The 16,661-nt window shown below is 41.3% G+C and overlaps 1 protein-coding gene across 1 annotated transcript in view; it reads right to left on the bottom strand.

Moving 5' to 3' along the window:
• Window positions 1-1,135, bottom strand: part of LOC142174327 (uncharacterized) — a 46,108-nt gene extending 44,973 nt beyond the window's left edge. Inside the window, exon 1 of the mRNA XM_075240106.1 lies at window positions 919-1,135. Coding sequence (XP_075096207.1) covers window positions 919-1,135 — 217 coding nt within the window. The remainder of the gene's footprint in view (window positions 1-918) is intronic.
• Window positions 1,136-16,661: the final 15,526 nt, after the last annotated feature.

Here is a 16,661-nt window from a genome sequence, read left to right as displayed (position 1 = left end):
TAAAATAGGCCCAACTGATTTTAAACCCAATTCTGCATCTCTTTTTTTTATTATATATTTTTTTATATATTTTTTTTATTTTATTTTTAAAACAAAACCCAAGTAAATTAAATTAAAATTACATAAACACTTAATACAATTATTTGCACACATATATCAAAATATTTAAAGCAGGTAAAATCAAACAAAGCAAAAATCACGGACCAAGATGCCTATTTATGATTTTCTATTTAACAACCAGATTACGGTTCAAATCACGCATGACACATACATTTTTTGTATTTTGTTTTTAATAAAAATAAAATGGGCAAAAATCATAAATAATTAACAAAGTGCCATGTAAAAATCCAAAAATTGTACAACAGGACCAATTGTTATTATTTTGTTTTATTTCTTTTGGAGCGATTGTCGCGCGAAACAAAAATCACGTGCTCACAACCATAATCCACATTATATGGGGCAAAATAATGTCCATTCTGCACAAAATGATAAATTATTTCACATTAGTAAACTGCATATAAATTAAGCATTAATATAAATAATATCTACATATAACTACATAATCACTACACTTATTGCCAAAAAAATCAGGGAGAAAAAATACATACAAATCTGCTTCAAAAAAATACAGCCAACCCACACATATAACTACAAAACCATACAAGACATCTACACATATAAACATTATCTACAAAAATGCAGGAAGCAAAAAGTAGCTACAACTCTGTTTCAAAATTCAAAAGCTAAGGACAATATAATTACAACACGACTACAATTATATCCGTGTTTTAAATCACAACTACAAAAAATCTAGAAAATTAAGACAACTAATCTACAATTTACCAAAACACTTAAAACAAAGATTTTTACATCCAAAACAAAACTAAAAAAATGGAAACGAAAATACTAAATGTTTACCTTTACCAAATTTTTTTTTCTGAACCAATTTTGGGAGCTCTTTGGACTGTTTCTTCGTTTTTTGTTTTGTGGAAGTAGGAGGCAGCTTGGGTTTTTTAACTGTTGGAATTTTAGGGACATCTTCAACAAAGTCGTCATCTACACATACCTCTTTCCCCTTTCTTTTGAGTTGTTTGCCGCCTGGTGTAGCACTTCCTCTAGCCTCTGCATCGTACATTTTCTTTGTTCGCATTTCAGCACGGATTTGTCTAGGAGATGAAATGTGAGTAGTAGGTTTCATTGCATGTGTAGATTTTACTTGTTTTTGTGGTAATTTTGGTGTTAATACACCCAAATCGAAAGAGGAGATATCACCTACTGTAGATTTTTTATGTATTTTTTTGGGAGATTTGATGTTCTTTATGGTTTAACTTCAATATTTGGTGAAATTAAATTGAGAAAAATGAAGAACGTGGGTAGCTTTTGTTCTGTATAGAAGAAAACTGAAGAAAACGTGGGGGAGTGAAGGGTAAAGGTAAAACGTGTGGAGGGGTGAGGGAGTTACGGTAAAGGTAAAAGGTGGGGAGAGGGGGTTGAGCTGAAAGGAAAGAGAAACGTGGGAATATACGATCCTATAATTATGCCAAAAATAAATGCCCCATTAATTATATCCCTATTTTAAATTATGGTATATAAATGGTAATTTAGTATACTAAATGTAATTATCTCTAACCTTAAACATGGAGGGTGACAAGGTTTAATATGTGGCATAAGAGAAGGTAAAAATTCCATAATTATTCTACGTCCAAGCAATCTATTACTTTACATGTTAGATGGTATCCTTGAGCTAAAGGGTATACGATATACTCGATATAATATGCTATTTTTACACAACCTTACGATAGGAGATATCGAAAGAGTCTCCGAAAGTGATTTTATGGGCAATATATATACTACATAGAACCAACACATTGAGTGAGCTACTTGCACTTCTACATCATAACTTATGAATTATTTGCTTTAATATCCTTTTTTTTAATGCAAAAAATTATGTCGACTAAACATAGGTAATTTTAGTAACTAAAAATGATCACTAGTTATACACTAAGGGGTCATTTGGTAAGATGCATTAGAGAAAAGGTAGAAATATTAGGGACCTCTACACTTGACAACTTTTATTTAGTTCCCCTTTAATCATACTAGGTCCTAAATACTCCCTTACACTTGGTTTTTCATCTTTTAATATACCTTTTTATGCTGACCTAGCATACAAAGTAGATACAAACTCAGTTGGGCACGTAGAGCAGAAATATTTCACCCAAATGTGATTGTTCTAATGGCAAAACAAAAGAAAAAGTCATTTTACCTTTAAGACCAACGACTCTTTCTCTCTCTTTTCCTATATAGTTTCTTCTCCACCTTTTCCTCCATTAAACAACATCTGCTGAAATTTCCTTCCTCATGCCATCAACTTTCTAAGTCTTCTTCTAATTTACTTCATGGATTCGAAGTGGGTATCCTCCAGTATTAAAAATTCCATGGTCCAACGATAACCCTGGGCGTAGATTCCTCGGTTGTAAGTATTATGGGCTAGGTTAATTTCTGAATTTTTTCGTATGGGTTGTATTTTGTTGGAATTTTCTTAAGTTTTTATTTTGTTTATTTTGATTCCACACAGTCTAAATGGCGAAGTCCTTGTGAATATTTCGAGTGGTATGGCCCTCAATTCCCCCGGCAAGCAAATGTTGTGATATTGGGTTTGCTGAAGAAGAGCAACAATCAACAAAAATAATTGAAGTGGAAGAAAGTCTTGAAGCTAATTTTGTATTTTAGCTTGTTATGCAATGTAATAATCTATTTCAATTGTTGTCTATAATCTTGTTAACAGAGTTTCTGTGTATGTGGGGTAATTTTGGTTTTATATATTTAGTCACTTAAGCTCTTTTTGAATTTTAGTTGGATCAATATATTGTCTTTATGAAGCAGTATTGATAGAAACTAAGGGTCCACCAAACTATACAAAGAACCAGGTTCTCTATTAGTTCCCACAGAATACACGCACATTGTAGTAAGTAAATGACACAATGGAGTTTTACGTGAAAAACTCCGAGCTCACGGGATTAAAAACCACGACCTACCCTTGTAGGATTTCAACTTCATTACTGAACAAACTTCAAATTACAACCTATTGTAACCTAGGAATTAACCTCTTAATTACTCACTAACTTGTAACAACTCTATTACAAGCACATTTGTAATTACTCTATTACAAAGCTTACAACTCGACTAACTCTAGCCAAGACACAAACACACGGTTTATGATTTTACAAAAGTTTCCTATACAATACTTCTAACTAAGCTAAGTAGGAATTAAAAGTAGAGTACTTTAACAAAGGTACAACACAACTAAGGACATGTAATGACTCAATACAGGGAACTGGTCCTTTGTTATGTTGTTCTTTGTTCTTGATGCCCTTGAGTATCACTTGCAGGATTGATTGCTCGCTTGAGAGAATGCTTGATTGATTCTTGAATGTTCAAGAGTGATGTTTTTGCCTTTGCTTCAATGTTAATATTACATAGGTGACATCACTTGAATGATGCAAGCATGTTTGGTACAAGGGCATTCCCCCATAAAGTTGATTGTTGCACTGTTTGCACTGTTACATGTGCAGGCAATAACTTTACAGCTGTCGGGGGTTGACTGGTACAGTTACTAAGGGAACTGGTGTCCATCTGTTTCCTCTAACTGTTTCCCTGACTCTGAAGAGTTGAACCACGTCCCCAGCTTGAGACTTGTTATTCTTAAGTACTTGAGGATGTGTAACAAGTTCCTCATCTGGTTTTTGTTATATCATCAAAACATAATAGGGATGCATATAACCTATCAAATTCCGCCTTTTTGATGATGACAAACTTATAATCGAAGTTCTACCTAAGAACTAGAATGACATACGTAATTTCTTGTATTCCCCCTGAATCTGTTCCCCATCAATTAATTTCCCCTCTTTGGCATCATAAAAAGATCAGTAGCAAGAAATAAGCAAAAAGAAGTCTAGATTAGTTAACTCATACCACATGTGTGCACACAAACATGACTAAAACAGAGTAGAAGAACAAGGCATGCACAACAAAAGGACAAAATTTTCATTGATTTTTGGAAATAAAGCAGGGAGCAGTTCCATTGTTACCAAATCACCCACAAAATAAAAACAACAAAAAGGTACCAGTCATAAACATCTCTAAGCACATGAAACTGAAATAGATGACAGACACTAGGAACTAGACACTGTGAAGGGAACAACTTTTAAGGAACACTGGCAAGGGTTCTAAGTAGGATGTCCATGCGAGCATTTGTTGACGCCTGCTCGTTGGGCAGCCTCTCCTTCAGATCCTCAACCTATTTTTTAAGGTCAGCTTTTTCCTTTGTGAGGCGGGCAACCTATGTGCTTTAGGAACTGGTAGAATTAGGTGCCTCCTAGACCTGATTGAGCTGACCTACGAAAATGGCATTCTGTGCCTTCAACTTTCTTATCTCTTCAGTGGCACTATTTTGAGCGTTGATCGGCTGAGAGATAGTGGAATTGATGTCCACCCATCCACGCCTATCAATGCACTCACAATCTTCAAGGGTGGTCTTGGAGAAAGTTTGCTTGCGGGTACCCACTTTAGCTTTCCCCAAGGGGACTTTGAAGAATTCAAATATTTTGGTGAGATGGAACCCGTAAGGCTGCCCATGATTACCATCCTTGAACTCTGCCACTTTCTTTATTTGCTTTATCATAAGACCAGGCAGGTTTATAATGGTGTAGTCATCCAGTGGTTCCATGAGAACCAAGTCGGCTCGTGACGTCATGGAATGTCTTTCTACGCGTGGGAGCAAAACTTTGTTGACCATTTCAAACAGCAGTTGGTACACTGGAAGGAGGGCCTTCTTGTGTACCCGTTCCCCTTGTTGTACTCCCTTATCCTTCAAGATGGCATTTCTAAAGTTCAAAGAGCAGGTTCCCTCAATGGAGGACATTCCGTCAGTAGGCACGCCCAAAATGGTTCCCAGTACAGCAGTATCCATCACAAAATCAACACCATTCATTTTCAGGCAGATGTTATCATCCTCAACTTTGAAGAAGTCAGCATAGAAACTATGCACTTTTGCCTGATACACTTTAGAACTGTCACTTGTGAACAAATGTGTCCACTGTTGGAATTCACAGATATCAGCCGGTTGGTGCATTCCTGACAAGTCAAGAATATCAAGGGCAAATATGTGGCCCACAACACCTTTTGGTTTCTCAAATTTTCCCTTCCAACATCTTGGATTGAACCAACATTGGCCTTCTTGGAGGAAGCAGGTTCCTCACTGGCACAAGCCTTCCTTTTCACTGATTTTCTCACACTCTTCCCTTTGTCTGCAGATTTCTTGACACCTTCTTAGTAGACTCCTCAGCCACTTTTTCACCAGACTCCTCAACTACTCTCTCACCAGATTTTTCACCCTCAACCTTGCTCAAATCCATCTCACTCACAGATGACTCTTTCTTGGACTTTGGAACTGTAGGTTTATTTAAGGACTTACGAACTAAGGAATCAGGTTCCTCATTCACCTCATCATCAATATCAACAACTAGTGCTGGAGGCACTACCTTCTCATTGACAGTCTTTCCATACTTTACCACTCTCCTCCTCTTCATTTCTTCTTTACTTTTCCTTAGGACTAACTCAAGAGCTTCCTTCTTCTGCATCCTAGTGGTAGGTCTCTTAGGAGTTGACTCCTGGGGAGTTGCCTTTCTACTCCTAACACTAATGAAGCTCGCAAGAGACACATTGTCATAGTCTTCTTCTTTACTATCCTCTTTCTTCTTCTCAGACAGAGATCTCATTTCAGGAACAACAATTAACAATGGCTCAGCATAGAATTGAGGAGAGGGAGCGGGATCAGTACTGACTTGGGGTTCTTGTGGAGAATCAGGGGTTTTGTCCCAAGTAGAAGCATAGGGCTCCTCTTGGGCGGAGGAATTAGGTCCCTCAGTTGGTTCCCCGATAGTACTATCAAGTGCCAAAATATAACTATTTATCGGGCGGGCTGGGACGGGTTGAACAGGAAAAAAACCATCTCGTCCGTTTTCGAACTGGGTTGGTTAACGGGCTGAGATAACATGCTGGGGGCGGGTTGAACTTTTTCGAGTTATTTAGGCCCGTTCAGGTTCGGGCTTAACGGGTTCGGGTGGGCCGGGCTACTATATTTTTTAAAAAAAATTAAATTTTGTTTTTCTTATTCAATGTTATTGATACTTAAGTATTTGCAAACTTTTAAGGCTTAGAATTAAACTTTGAAGTTTAAAGTTTAAAGTTTTAAATTTGAAATTTGTATTTTAAAATTATAAAATTGAAATTAGAAATTAGGTGGCTACAAAAAATATTTAATAAGACCAATAGGCAATATATAAGGAACAAACTCTGAAGGCTTTCATTTTACATTTTTAATACTTCAAATTAATTTGCAAGTTCTTTTCTTTTTGAACTTGCAAATTAAAAGTTTACAATAACTATAAAAAATAAGAAATAGTACATCACATATTTTGCATCATTTTTTGTAAGTTCTTCCATGTCAACATGAGGTTGTAGGTTTCCGGCATTGGTTGAATCAGAACCATAAACCATTATATCTCCAATTTCTTGGTCCTCCTCTTCGTCTACCTCGACACGCCCTTGATTTTTCCGTTCTGATCTTATCCAATCTCTGAAGCACACTAGAATTTCCAAAGCATTGTTGCCCAATTAATGACGGGTATCTCCTAGCTGCTGCGTTACTTGGCTAAATGCGCTCTCTGATACGACTGTTGAAATTGGCACATTTAGCACGTCTTGAGCCATGGCCGAAAGAACAGGAAATTGATTTGAGTTACTCTTCCACCAACCCAGCGGTAGAAAATCCTTTGTGAGGGTCTCTGGTGACTTTTGCAAGTAGAATTGGAGTTCATCAATATTCCTGGTACTGGTTTGTTGATGCTCTCCTAGTGTAGACCAAATCAGATTATCTTGAACACCATCATTATCATCCATAGTTGTTCCAGATGTTGAAGGATTACTTGAAGGAATATTTGCATCTACAACCGAAGAAGCATCAACAATGTTAGCATAATAATTATATAAAGTTTGTAAATGTGTGTATAGATCAGAAATACAAGTGTCATGTCACGACCCCGGTTCGCCCTCCGTGAACCATCGTGACGACACCTAGTCTCTGCGACTAGGTAAGCCTAAAATGCGAAAGATAAACCAAATTTGCGGAAGAAAAAAATTTAAAACAGAAATAGAGTAATAAAACAACGTTTAAAAGTGTCGCTCGGCATACACAATATTAACTCTTAAAACCAATATATTTTCCCAAAACCAGGAAACCCATGAATCACAAGCTAAGAGATACATAAGAAGCTCTAACTCAAGAAATGTCTAACCCAAAAGGGGAGTACTGAAGGGCTATACTATTACAGAAAGATAGAAAGGGACTCATCGGTCTGCGGACGCGGCAGATATACCTCGAAGTCTCTACAGAAGCGCCTCGCCTCAAGGATGATAAGACAGAGTGAAAATACCTGGATCTGCCCATGAAAAACATACGCTGAAGGGGCATGAGTACACCACAACGGTACTCAGTAAGTGTCAAGCCTAATCTCGGTCGGATAGTAATGAGGAAGGTCAGGGCCCTATTGAGGTTAAATAAAATATAAGGTATAATAGTATAGAATAAGACAATATACTTAAGTGCAACAGTAAAAAATAACATAGAATGGAAAGAACAACAACAACTAGAACAGAGACAAAATAATCACGGAAAGGAAATACAACTCAACACAGAGATAACAACCGGGGTACCTTCCAGGATACCGTCATGTAGTCCCAACATCTATCTAGTGGATCTCCTGGGATACCGTCCCGTAGTCCATCATATGTATCCGAATGATCTCCCTGGATCTCGTCCCGTAGTCCAACTATCAGTGTGCGAGGATCTACTGAAATCCCGATCTGTAGTCCCAAATATAAATATCCAGTACTTGGGGAATCTACCGGGTGCAGTCCCGTAGTTCCATATAACTGTGCAGGGGGATCTACCAGAATCCCACATCCGTAGTCCCAAATAAATAGACAAGGGGAATCTACCAGAATCCCACATCCGTAGTCCCAAATATAAATACTCAGTACTGGAGGAATCTACCGGGTGCAGTCCTGTAGTTCCATATAACTGTGCAGGGGGATCTACCGGAATCCTACATCCATAGTCCCAAATAAACAGACTAAGGGGATCTACCGGAATCCAACATCCGTAGTCCCAAATAAACAGACAAGGGGGATCTACTGGAATCTCACATCCGTAGTCCCAATGTAAATACACAGTAGCAGGAAAATATTCAGAAATGGCTTATTTCATATCAAGGCAAGCAAGTAATTCTAGCCTAGCATGCTGCACAGAATTCAAATAAAGTAGTTTGAGCAAATAGAGCAATTAAATCACTTGGACATACTTTCTTAAGCTAACATCAGGCTTAATAGTGCAAGTAATAAAAACAGGAAAGGAAACATACTAGTAATTACTTAATAAAAATCGGATTTCCAATAATCAGCACAAGTGCGCACTCATCACCTCACGTACAAGGCATTTCAATTACCAAATATACCAAATCCTAAGGGGAAAGTCCCCCCACAAGGTTAGGCAACCCACTTACCTCAAACTGGCTCAAAATCAACCCGAAACTACGCTCTTGCCATGAGTACTCGACTCCAAAATGGCCCAAATCTATTCAATTCAATTGCATAATATAAATAACGCTCCAAGTAACTGATTCTACAATTAAATTCTAAGCTAATACGCGAAATTAGGTAAAATGACCAAAATGACCCTCGATCCCACATCTCGGAATCGGGTACAATTTATATTTTTAGAAACCTCGTACTCTCACGAGTCTATCCATAACAAGAACACTGAAATTGGAGTTCAATTGACCCCTCTAATACCCATGTTAAAGTCTCTTAATCTCAAGCCCTAATTACCCATTTTCCCCAAATTTCTCACCACCAATTAGGTCTTTAATCACATATAAACGAGTTATGAAGTTAAAAATGTTACCTCCAAGTGATTCCCCTTGAATCCCTCTTCAATCCTCTTCAAAAAGCTTCAAAATCGCCCACAAATGGAGGAACTTAGGCTCAAAATCGCAGAATAGGCCTTTTAAATCATTCTGCCCAGGCATTTAAATAGTTCTTCGTGAATGCGGTCAAAGCCTCGCGTTCGCGAAGCAAAAATTGACATTGACCATTTTTCCTTCTTTGCGAACGCGTCCCTTCTTCATGAACACGAAGGCTCAGCTTCTCAGCCCATCGCGAACGCGGCTCCCTTCTCGCGAACGCGTAATTCAAAGACCCCAGCCCTTCACGAACGCGGGATCTCCCTCGCGAACGCGAAGGCCAAACCTTTAGTTCCACATCCTAACCCTTCGCGAACGCAAGGTTCCACTCGCGAACGCGAAGAACAACTGGTCTGCAACACAGACAATAATTTTCTACAACTTCAAATATCATGAAATGGTCTGATTGACCACCCGAAACTCACCCGAGGCCCCCGGGACCTCAACCAAATATACCAACATATCCCATAACCTCATTCAAATTTTTTCCAACCTTCAGAACGCTCAAAACAACATTAACACACCAAATTCGCATTGGATTCAAGCCTAAGAATTCCAAAATCTTCTAAATTACGCTTTTGATCAAAAAGTCTATCAAACCTCGTCCGAATGACCTGAACTTTTTCACACACATCACATTAAACACTACGGAGCTACTCCAACTTCCGGAATTCCATTCCGACCCTCGGATCAAAATCTCACTATCGAACCGGAAACTTCAAAAATTCAACTTTCGGCATTTCAAGCCTAAATTAGCTACGAACCTCCAAAACACAATCTGAACACGCCCCTAACCCCGAAATCACCCAACGGAGCTAACAGAACTATCTAATTTCCATTCCGAGGCCGTCTCTGTTCCGACTATGGTCAAATTTCCAATACTTAAGCTCTCATTTAGGAACTAAGTGTCCCAACACTCTCCAAAACTCGAAATCGAATATTCCAGCAAATCAAAATAGCAGAAATAAACTTGGGGAAAGCAGTTAATAGGGGATCAGGGCATTAATTCTTAAGACGACCGACCGGGTCGTCACATCCTCCTACACTTAAACATTCGTTCATACTTAAACGAGCATAGAGACATACCTGAAGTAGTGAAAAGATGAGGGTAACAGTTGTGCATATCCTGCTCGGTCTCCTAGGTCGCCTCATCGACCGGCTGGCCCTGCCACTGAACTTTACCGAAGCAATGTTCTTTGACCTCAGCTTTCTAACCTTCATGTCCAATATTGCCACTAGCTCCTCAATATAGGATAGATCCTTGTCCAACTGGACTGAACTGAAATCCAACACGTGCGACGGATCACTGTGATACCTCCGGAGCATCGAAACATGAAATACCAGATGAACTCCTGCCAAGCTGGGAGGTAATCAAGGTCATAAGCAACCTCCCCAACATGCCTCAATATCTCAAAAGGACCAATAATCCTCGGACTAAACTTCCCTTTCTTCCCAAATCTCATAACGCCCTTCATAGGCGAAACCCGAAGCAGAAACCCGCTCTCTAACCATATAGGAAACATCACGAACCTTCCGGTCCGCGTAACTCTTCTATCTAGACTGGGTTGTACGGAGTCTATCCTAAATCACCTTAACCTTCTCCAAAGCATCCTAAACTAAGTCTGTGCCTAATAATCTGGCCTCACCCGGCTCAAACCAACCCACCGGGGATCTACACCGTCTACCATATAAAGCCTCATACGGTGCCATCTGAATGCTGGACTGATAGTTGTTACTATAAGAAAACTTCACCAATGGCAAGAACTGATTCCAAGACCCTCCAAACTCAATCACACATGCACAGAGCATATCCTCAAGAATCTGAATAGTGCGCTCGGACTATCCATTCGTCTGCGGATGAAATGTTTTACTCAACTCTACCCGAGTACCCAACTCATGCTGAAGCCCTTCAGAACCGTGATGTGATCTGTGTACCTCTATCTGAAATGATGGACACTAGAATACCATGCAGACGAACAATCTCTCGGATATAAATCACCGCCAACCTCTCCGAAATGTAAGTCATACACACAAGAATGAAATGAGCGGACTTGGTCAGCCGATCCACAATCACCCAAATAGCATCGAACTTCCTCAAAGTCCGTGGGAGCTCAACTACAAAGTCCATGGTGATCCGCTCCCACTTTCACTTCGGAATTTCTATCTGCTGAAGCAACCCACTCGGTCTCTAGTGCCATACTTCACCTATTGACAATTGAGACACCGAGATACGAATCCAACTATATCTTTCTTCATCCGCCTCCACCAATAGTGCTGTCCCAAATCCTGATACATCTTCGCGACATCCGAATAGATGGAATACCGCGAACTATGGGCCTCCTCTAGAATCAACTCTCGAAGCCCATCAACATTGGGTACACAAATCCGACCATGCATCCTCAATACCCCATCATCACCAATAGTCATATCTCTGGCATCACCGTACTGAACCTTGTCCTTGAGGACAAGCAAACGAGGGTCATCATACTGCCGCTCCCTAATATGATCAAATAAGGAAGACCGAGAAACCACGCAAGCTAGAACCCGACTGGGCTCCGAAAGATCCAATCTCACAAACTGGCTGGCTAAGGCTTGAACATCCATTGCCATGGGCCTCTCTGATGCTGGTAAATAAGCCAAACTCCCCAAACTCTCTGCCCGACGACTCAAAGCATCGGCCACCACATTGGCCTTGCCCGGGTGATACAAAATAGTGATGTCATAGTCCTTTAGCAACTCTAACCACCTCCACTGGCGCAAATTTAGATCATTTTGCTTGAACAGGTGCTGCAAGCTCCGATGGTCAGTATAAATTTCACAGGGAATCCCGTATACATAATGGCGCCAAATCTTCAGGGAATGAACAATGGAAGCTAACTCAAGGTCGTGGACAGGGTAGTTGCTCTCATGTATCTTCAATTGTTTGGACGCGTAGGCAATCACCCTACCGTCCTGCATCAACACCGCTCCGAGGCCAATCCTCAAGGCATCACAATAGATCATTTAAGACCCCGAACCTGTAGGCAATATCAAAACTGGAGCTGTAGTCAAAGCTGTCTTAAGCTTCTGAAAGCTCGCCTCACACTCCTCCGCCCACTGAAATGGAGCACCCTTCTGGGTCAACCTGGTCATAGGGGCTAAAATCGATGAAAAACCCTCCACAAAACGACGGTAGTAACCCACCAGGCCAAGAAAGTTACGGATCTCGGTAGCTGAGGATGGTCTGGGCCAACCCTGCACGGCCTCTATCTTCTTCGGGTCCACCTTAATACCCTCACTCGATACCACATGGCCTAAGAATGCCCCTGAATCCAACCAAAACTCACATTTCGAGAACTTAGCATATAACTTATTCTCTCTCAGAGTCTGAAGCACAGTCCTTAGATGTTGCTCATGATCTTCCCAACTCCGGGAATACACCAGAATATCATCAATAAAGACAATGACGAATGAGTCGAGATACGGACGGAACACACTGTGCATCAAATGCATAAAGGCTGTTGGGGCATTGGTTATCCCAAATGACATAACAAGGAACTCGTAATGACCATACCGAGTCCTGAAAGCAGTCTTCGGGATATCTGGCTCTCGAATCTTCAACTGATGGTAACCTGAGTGCAAATCAATCTTAGAAAACACTCATGCGCCCTGAAGCTGGTCAAACAGATCATCAGTACGAGACAAAGGATAACGATTCTTCACTGTAACCTTGTTCAATTGGCGATAATCAATACACATACGCATAGAACCATCTTTTTTCTTCACAAACAAGATAGGAGCACCCCAAGGTGATACACTAGGCCGAATAAAACCCTTATCAAGCAATTCATGTAACTGATCCTTCAACTCCTTCAACTTAGGAGGAGCAATACGATACGAAGGAATAGAAATGGGCTGAGTGCCCGGCAACAGATCAATGCCAAAATTGACATCTCTATCAAGCGGCATGCCCGAAAGATCAGCTGGAAACACATCGGGAAAATCCCGTACTACTGAAACTGAATCAACTGAAGGGGTATTAATATTGACATCTCTCATATAAGCTAAATACGTGCCACACCCCTTCTCAACCATACGCTGAGCTTTAAGAAAAGAAATAACTTTACTAGGAGTGTGATCTAAAGTACCCCTCTACTCAACACGTGGTACACCTGGCATATCCAGCATCATGGTTTTGGCGTGACAATCAAGAATAGCATAATGGGGCGACAACCAGTCCATGCCCAAGATAATGTCAAAATCTACCATGCTGAGCAATAATATATCAGCTCTAGTCTCAAAACCACTAAGAGCAACCAAACACGATCGATAAACGCAGTCCACAATAAGAGAATCTCCCACAAGAGTATAAACATAAACATGGGAACTCAAAGAATCCCGAGATACACCCAAATACGGAGCAAAATAAGAAGACACATAATAATAATCGGAGCCTGGATCGAATAGAACCGATGCATCTCTATGACAAACCAGTATAATACCTGTGATGACAGAATCGGAGGCAACAACCTCGGTACGGGCAGGAAGGGCATAGTATCGGGCCTGGCCTCCCCCTCTAAGGCGACCTTTACCTCCCCGACCTCCACCTCTGGCTGGCTGAGCAGGTGGGGTAGCAACCGAAGCTATAACCATAGCCTAAGAACTCTGCGGGGCACGGTGTGGCTGAGAAGTCTGTGGAGGTGCACCTCTCCCAAGTCTGGGGCAATCCCTCACCATATGATGTGTGTTACCACACTCAAAATAAGCTCTGGGAGGACGTGGTGGCTGTGACTAGCTCGGACCAGGACTGCTGGACTGACCTCTGAAAGCACCTCGCGCAGGAGGCGCGCTAGATACCGGTGGTGCATAATAAGGCTCCTGAGGCCTAGGAGGAGCTGGAATACCACTGGCTGCTGGAAGAGCTAAATGAACAGGGCGACTTATATAACCCCTACCATGACGACCTGTTACTAGGGCATGGCCACCAGAGAAATGGCCTGACTCTCGAGACCTCTTGGCCTCCCTCTCCTCTCTCTCTCTAGCATGCATGCCCTAAATCCTCCTAGCAATGCTCACCACCTGCTGATAAGAAATATCCATCTCCAACTCACGAGCCATGCTAGACTTGATTCTGGGAATAAGGCCTTTAATAAACCGGCGAACCCTCTCACAAACAGTAGAAACCAAGGCTAGTGCATGTCTAGCCAAACTGGTGTAATAGACAGCATACTCTGAGACAGTCACAGTACCCTGGTGCAAATGCTCAAACTCTGCGCCATGCATCCCTGAGGCTCTGAGGAACATACTCTCTTAGGAACAAATCTGAAAACTAAGTCCAAATCAGTGAAGCAGCCTCATCCGGACTGTCTAACTCATAGGTGCGCCACCACTCATAGGCAGCTCCTCGAAGCTAGAAAGTAGTGAAGGAAACCCCACTCAATCCTGATATACCCATGGTACGGAGAATGCGGTAACTCTCATCTAGAAATACCAGAGCATCCTCTAATGCTAGACCGCTAAATACATGAAGCTTGTACCTCTTGAACCTCTCAAGCCTCAGCTGCTCCTCCTTGGAAGCCGCTGCCCTACCCTCGGGCTGAATTGGTACTGCAGGCGGTATAGGAATAAGCTTAAGGACCTGCTCAACATGCACTCGCTGTTCAGGAGTGTGGGCGGCGAGAGTCTTTGCTCCTCCCCCGGCCTGAGACGTAGCTACAGCAAGGGGAAGCAACTCTGCCTGAGCCAAAGTGGTGTACATGCTCATGAACTGTGCTAGAGTCTCCTGAAGTGCTGGAGTAGTAGTAGTAGTAGGCGTATCAGGTGCATGGACTCCCGGCTGGAACTGCTGGTGTACCTTGGTGGCAGTCTCGTGCAGGTGCTCTGGCTGCACCACATGCGCGTCCTCGGCCTCTACCCCGGCCCCGGCCTCTAACGGCTGCAGTAAGGGGCGCGGGTGCCTGATCATCTCGGTAGTGCGTGTCCTCACCGTTTGTGAGAGAATACAAGACAGAATTTTAGAATTGTGACATCAAATCTCGCACGACAAGGAAATCAAATGAAGTGAAATTTTCCTAACAGTTACATAGCCTCTCGTAGATAAGTACAGACGTCTCTGTACCGATCAGCAAGACTCTAATAAATCGGTTTGTGATTCATGACTCCTATGAACCTAGAACTCTGATACAAACTTATCACGGCCCTCGTTCACCCTCCGTGAACCATCGTGATGACACCTAGTCTCTACGCCTAGGTAAGCCTAAAATGTAGAAAATAAACCAAATTTGTGGAAGAAAACAATTTAAAACAGAAATAGAGTAATAAAACAGCGTTTAAAAGTGCCGCTCGGCTTACACAATATTAACTCTTAAAACCAATGCATTTTTTCAAAACCCAGAAACCCATGAATCACAAGCTAAAAGATACATAAGAAGCTCTAACTCCAGAAATGTCTAACCTAAAAGGGGAGTACTGAAGGGCTATATTATTACAGAAAGATAGAAAGGGACTCCTCGGTCTGTAGATGAGGCAGATATACCTTGAAGTCTCTACAGAAGCGCCTCGCCTCAAGGATGATAAGACAGAGTGAAAGTACCTGGATCTGCACATGAAAAATATGTGCAGAAGGGGCATGAGTACACCACAGTGGTACTCAGTAAGTGCAGAGCCTAACCTCGATCGGGTAGTGACGAGGAAGGTCAGGGGCCTACTGAGGTTAAATAAAATATAAGGTATAATAGTGTAGAATAAGACAGTATAATTAAGTGCAATAGTAAGAAATAACATAGAATAGAAAGAACAACAACAACTAGAACAGAGACAAAATAATCACAGAAAGGAAATACAACTCAACACAGAGATAACAACCAGGGTACCTTCCAGGATACCGTCCTGTAGTCCCAATTATATCTATCTAGTGGATCTCCCGGGATACCGTCCATAGTCCATCATATGTATTCGAAGGATCTCCCGGGATCCCGTCCCGCAGTCCAACTATCAGTGCGCGGGGATCTACTGGAATCCCGATCTGTAGTCCCAAATATAAATATCCAGTACTTGGGGAATCTACCGGGTGCAATCCCATAGTTTCATAAAACTGTGCAAGGGGATCTACCAGAATCCCACATCCGTAGTCCCAATATAAATACCCAGTACTGGGGAATCTACCGGGTGCAGTCCCGTAGTTCCAAATAACTGTGCAGGGGGATCTACTGGAATCCCACATCCGTAGTCCCAAATAAAAAGACAAGGGGGATCTACCAGAATCCCACATCCGTAGTTCCAATGTAAATACACAGCAACAACAGAAAAATATTCAGAAATGGCTAATTTCATATCAGGGCAAGCAAGTAATTCTAGTCTAGCATGCTGCATATAATTCAAATAAAGCAGTTTGAGCAAATAGAGCAATTAAATCACTTGGACATGCTTTTTTAAGCTAACAACATGTTTAATAGTGCAAGTAATAAAAATAGGAAAGGAAACATACTAGTAATTACTTAATGAAAACCGGATTTCCAACAATCAGCACAAGTACGCACCCGTCACCTCACTTACAAGGCATTTCAATTACCAAATATACCAAATCCTAAGGGGAAAGCCCCA

The sequence above is a fragment of the Nicotiana tabacum genome, chromosome 20 (assembly GCF_000715075.1).
Source record: "Nicotiana tabacum cultivar K326 chromosome 20, ASM71507v2, whole genome shotgun sequence".
Taxonomy (NCBI): domain Eukaryota; kingdom Viridiplantae; phylum Streptophyta; class Magnoliopsida; order Solanales; family Solanaceae; genus Nicotiana; species Nicotiana tabacum.
The sequence above is the reverse complement of the archived record's forward strand: the minus strand, read 5'-3'. Positions and strand labels throughout refer to the sequence as shown.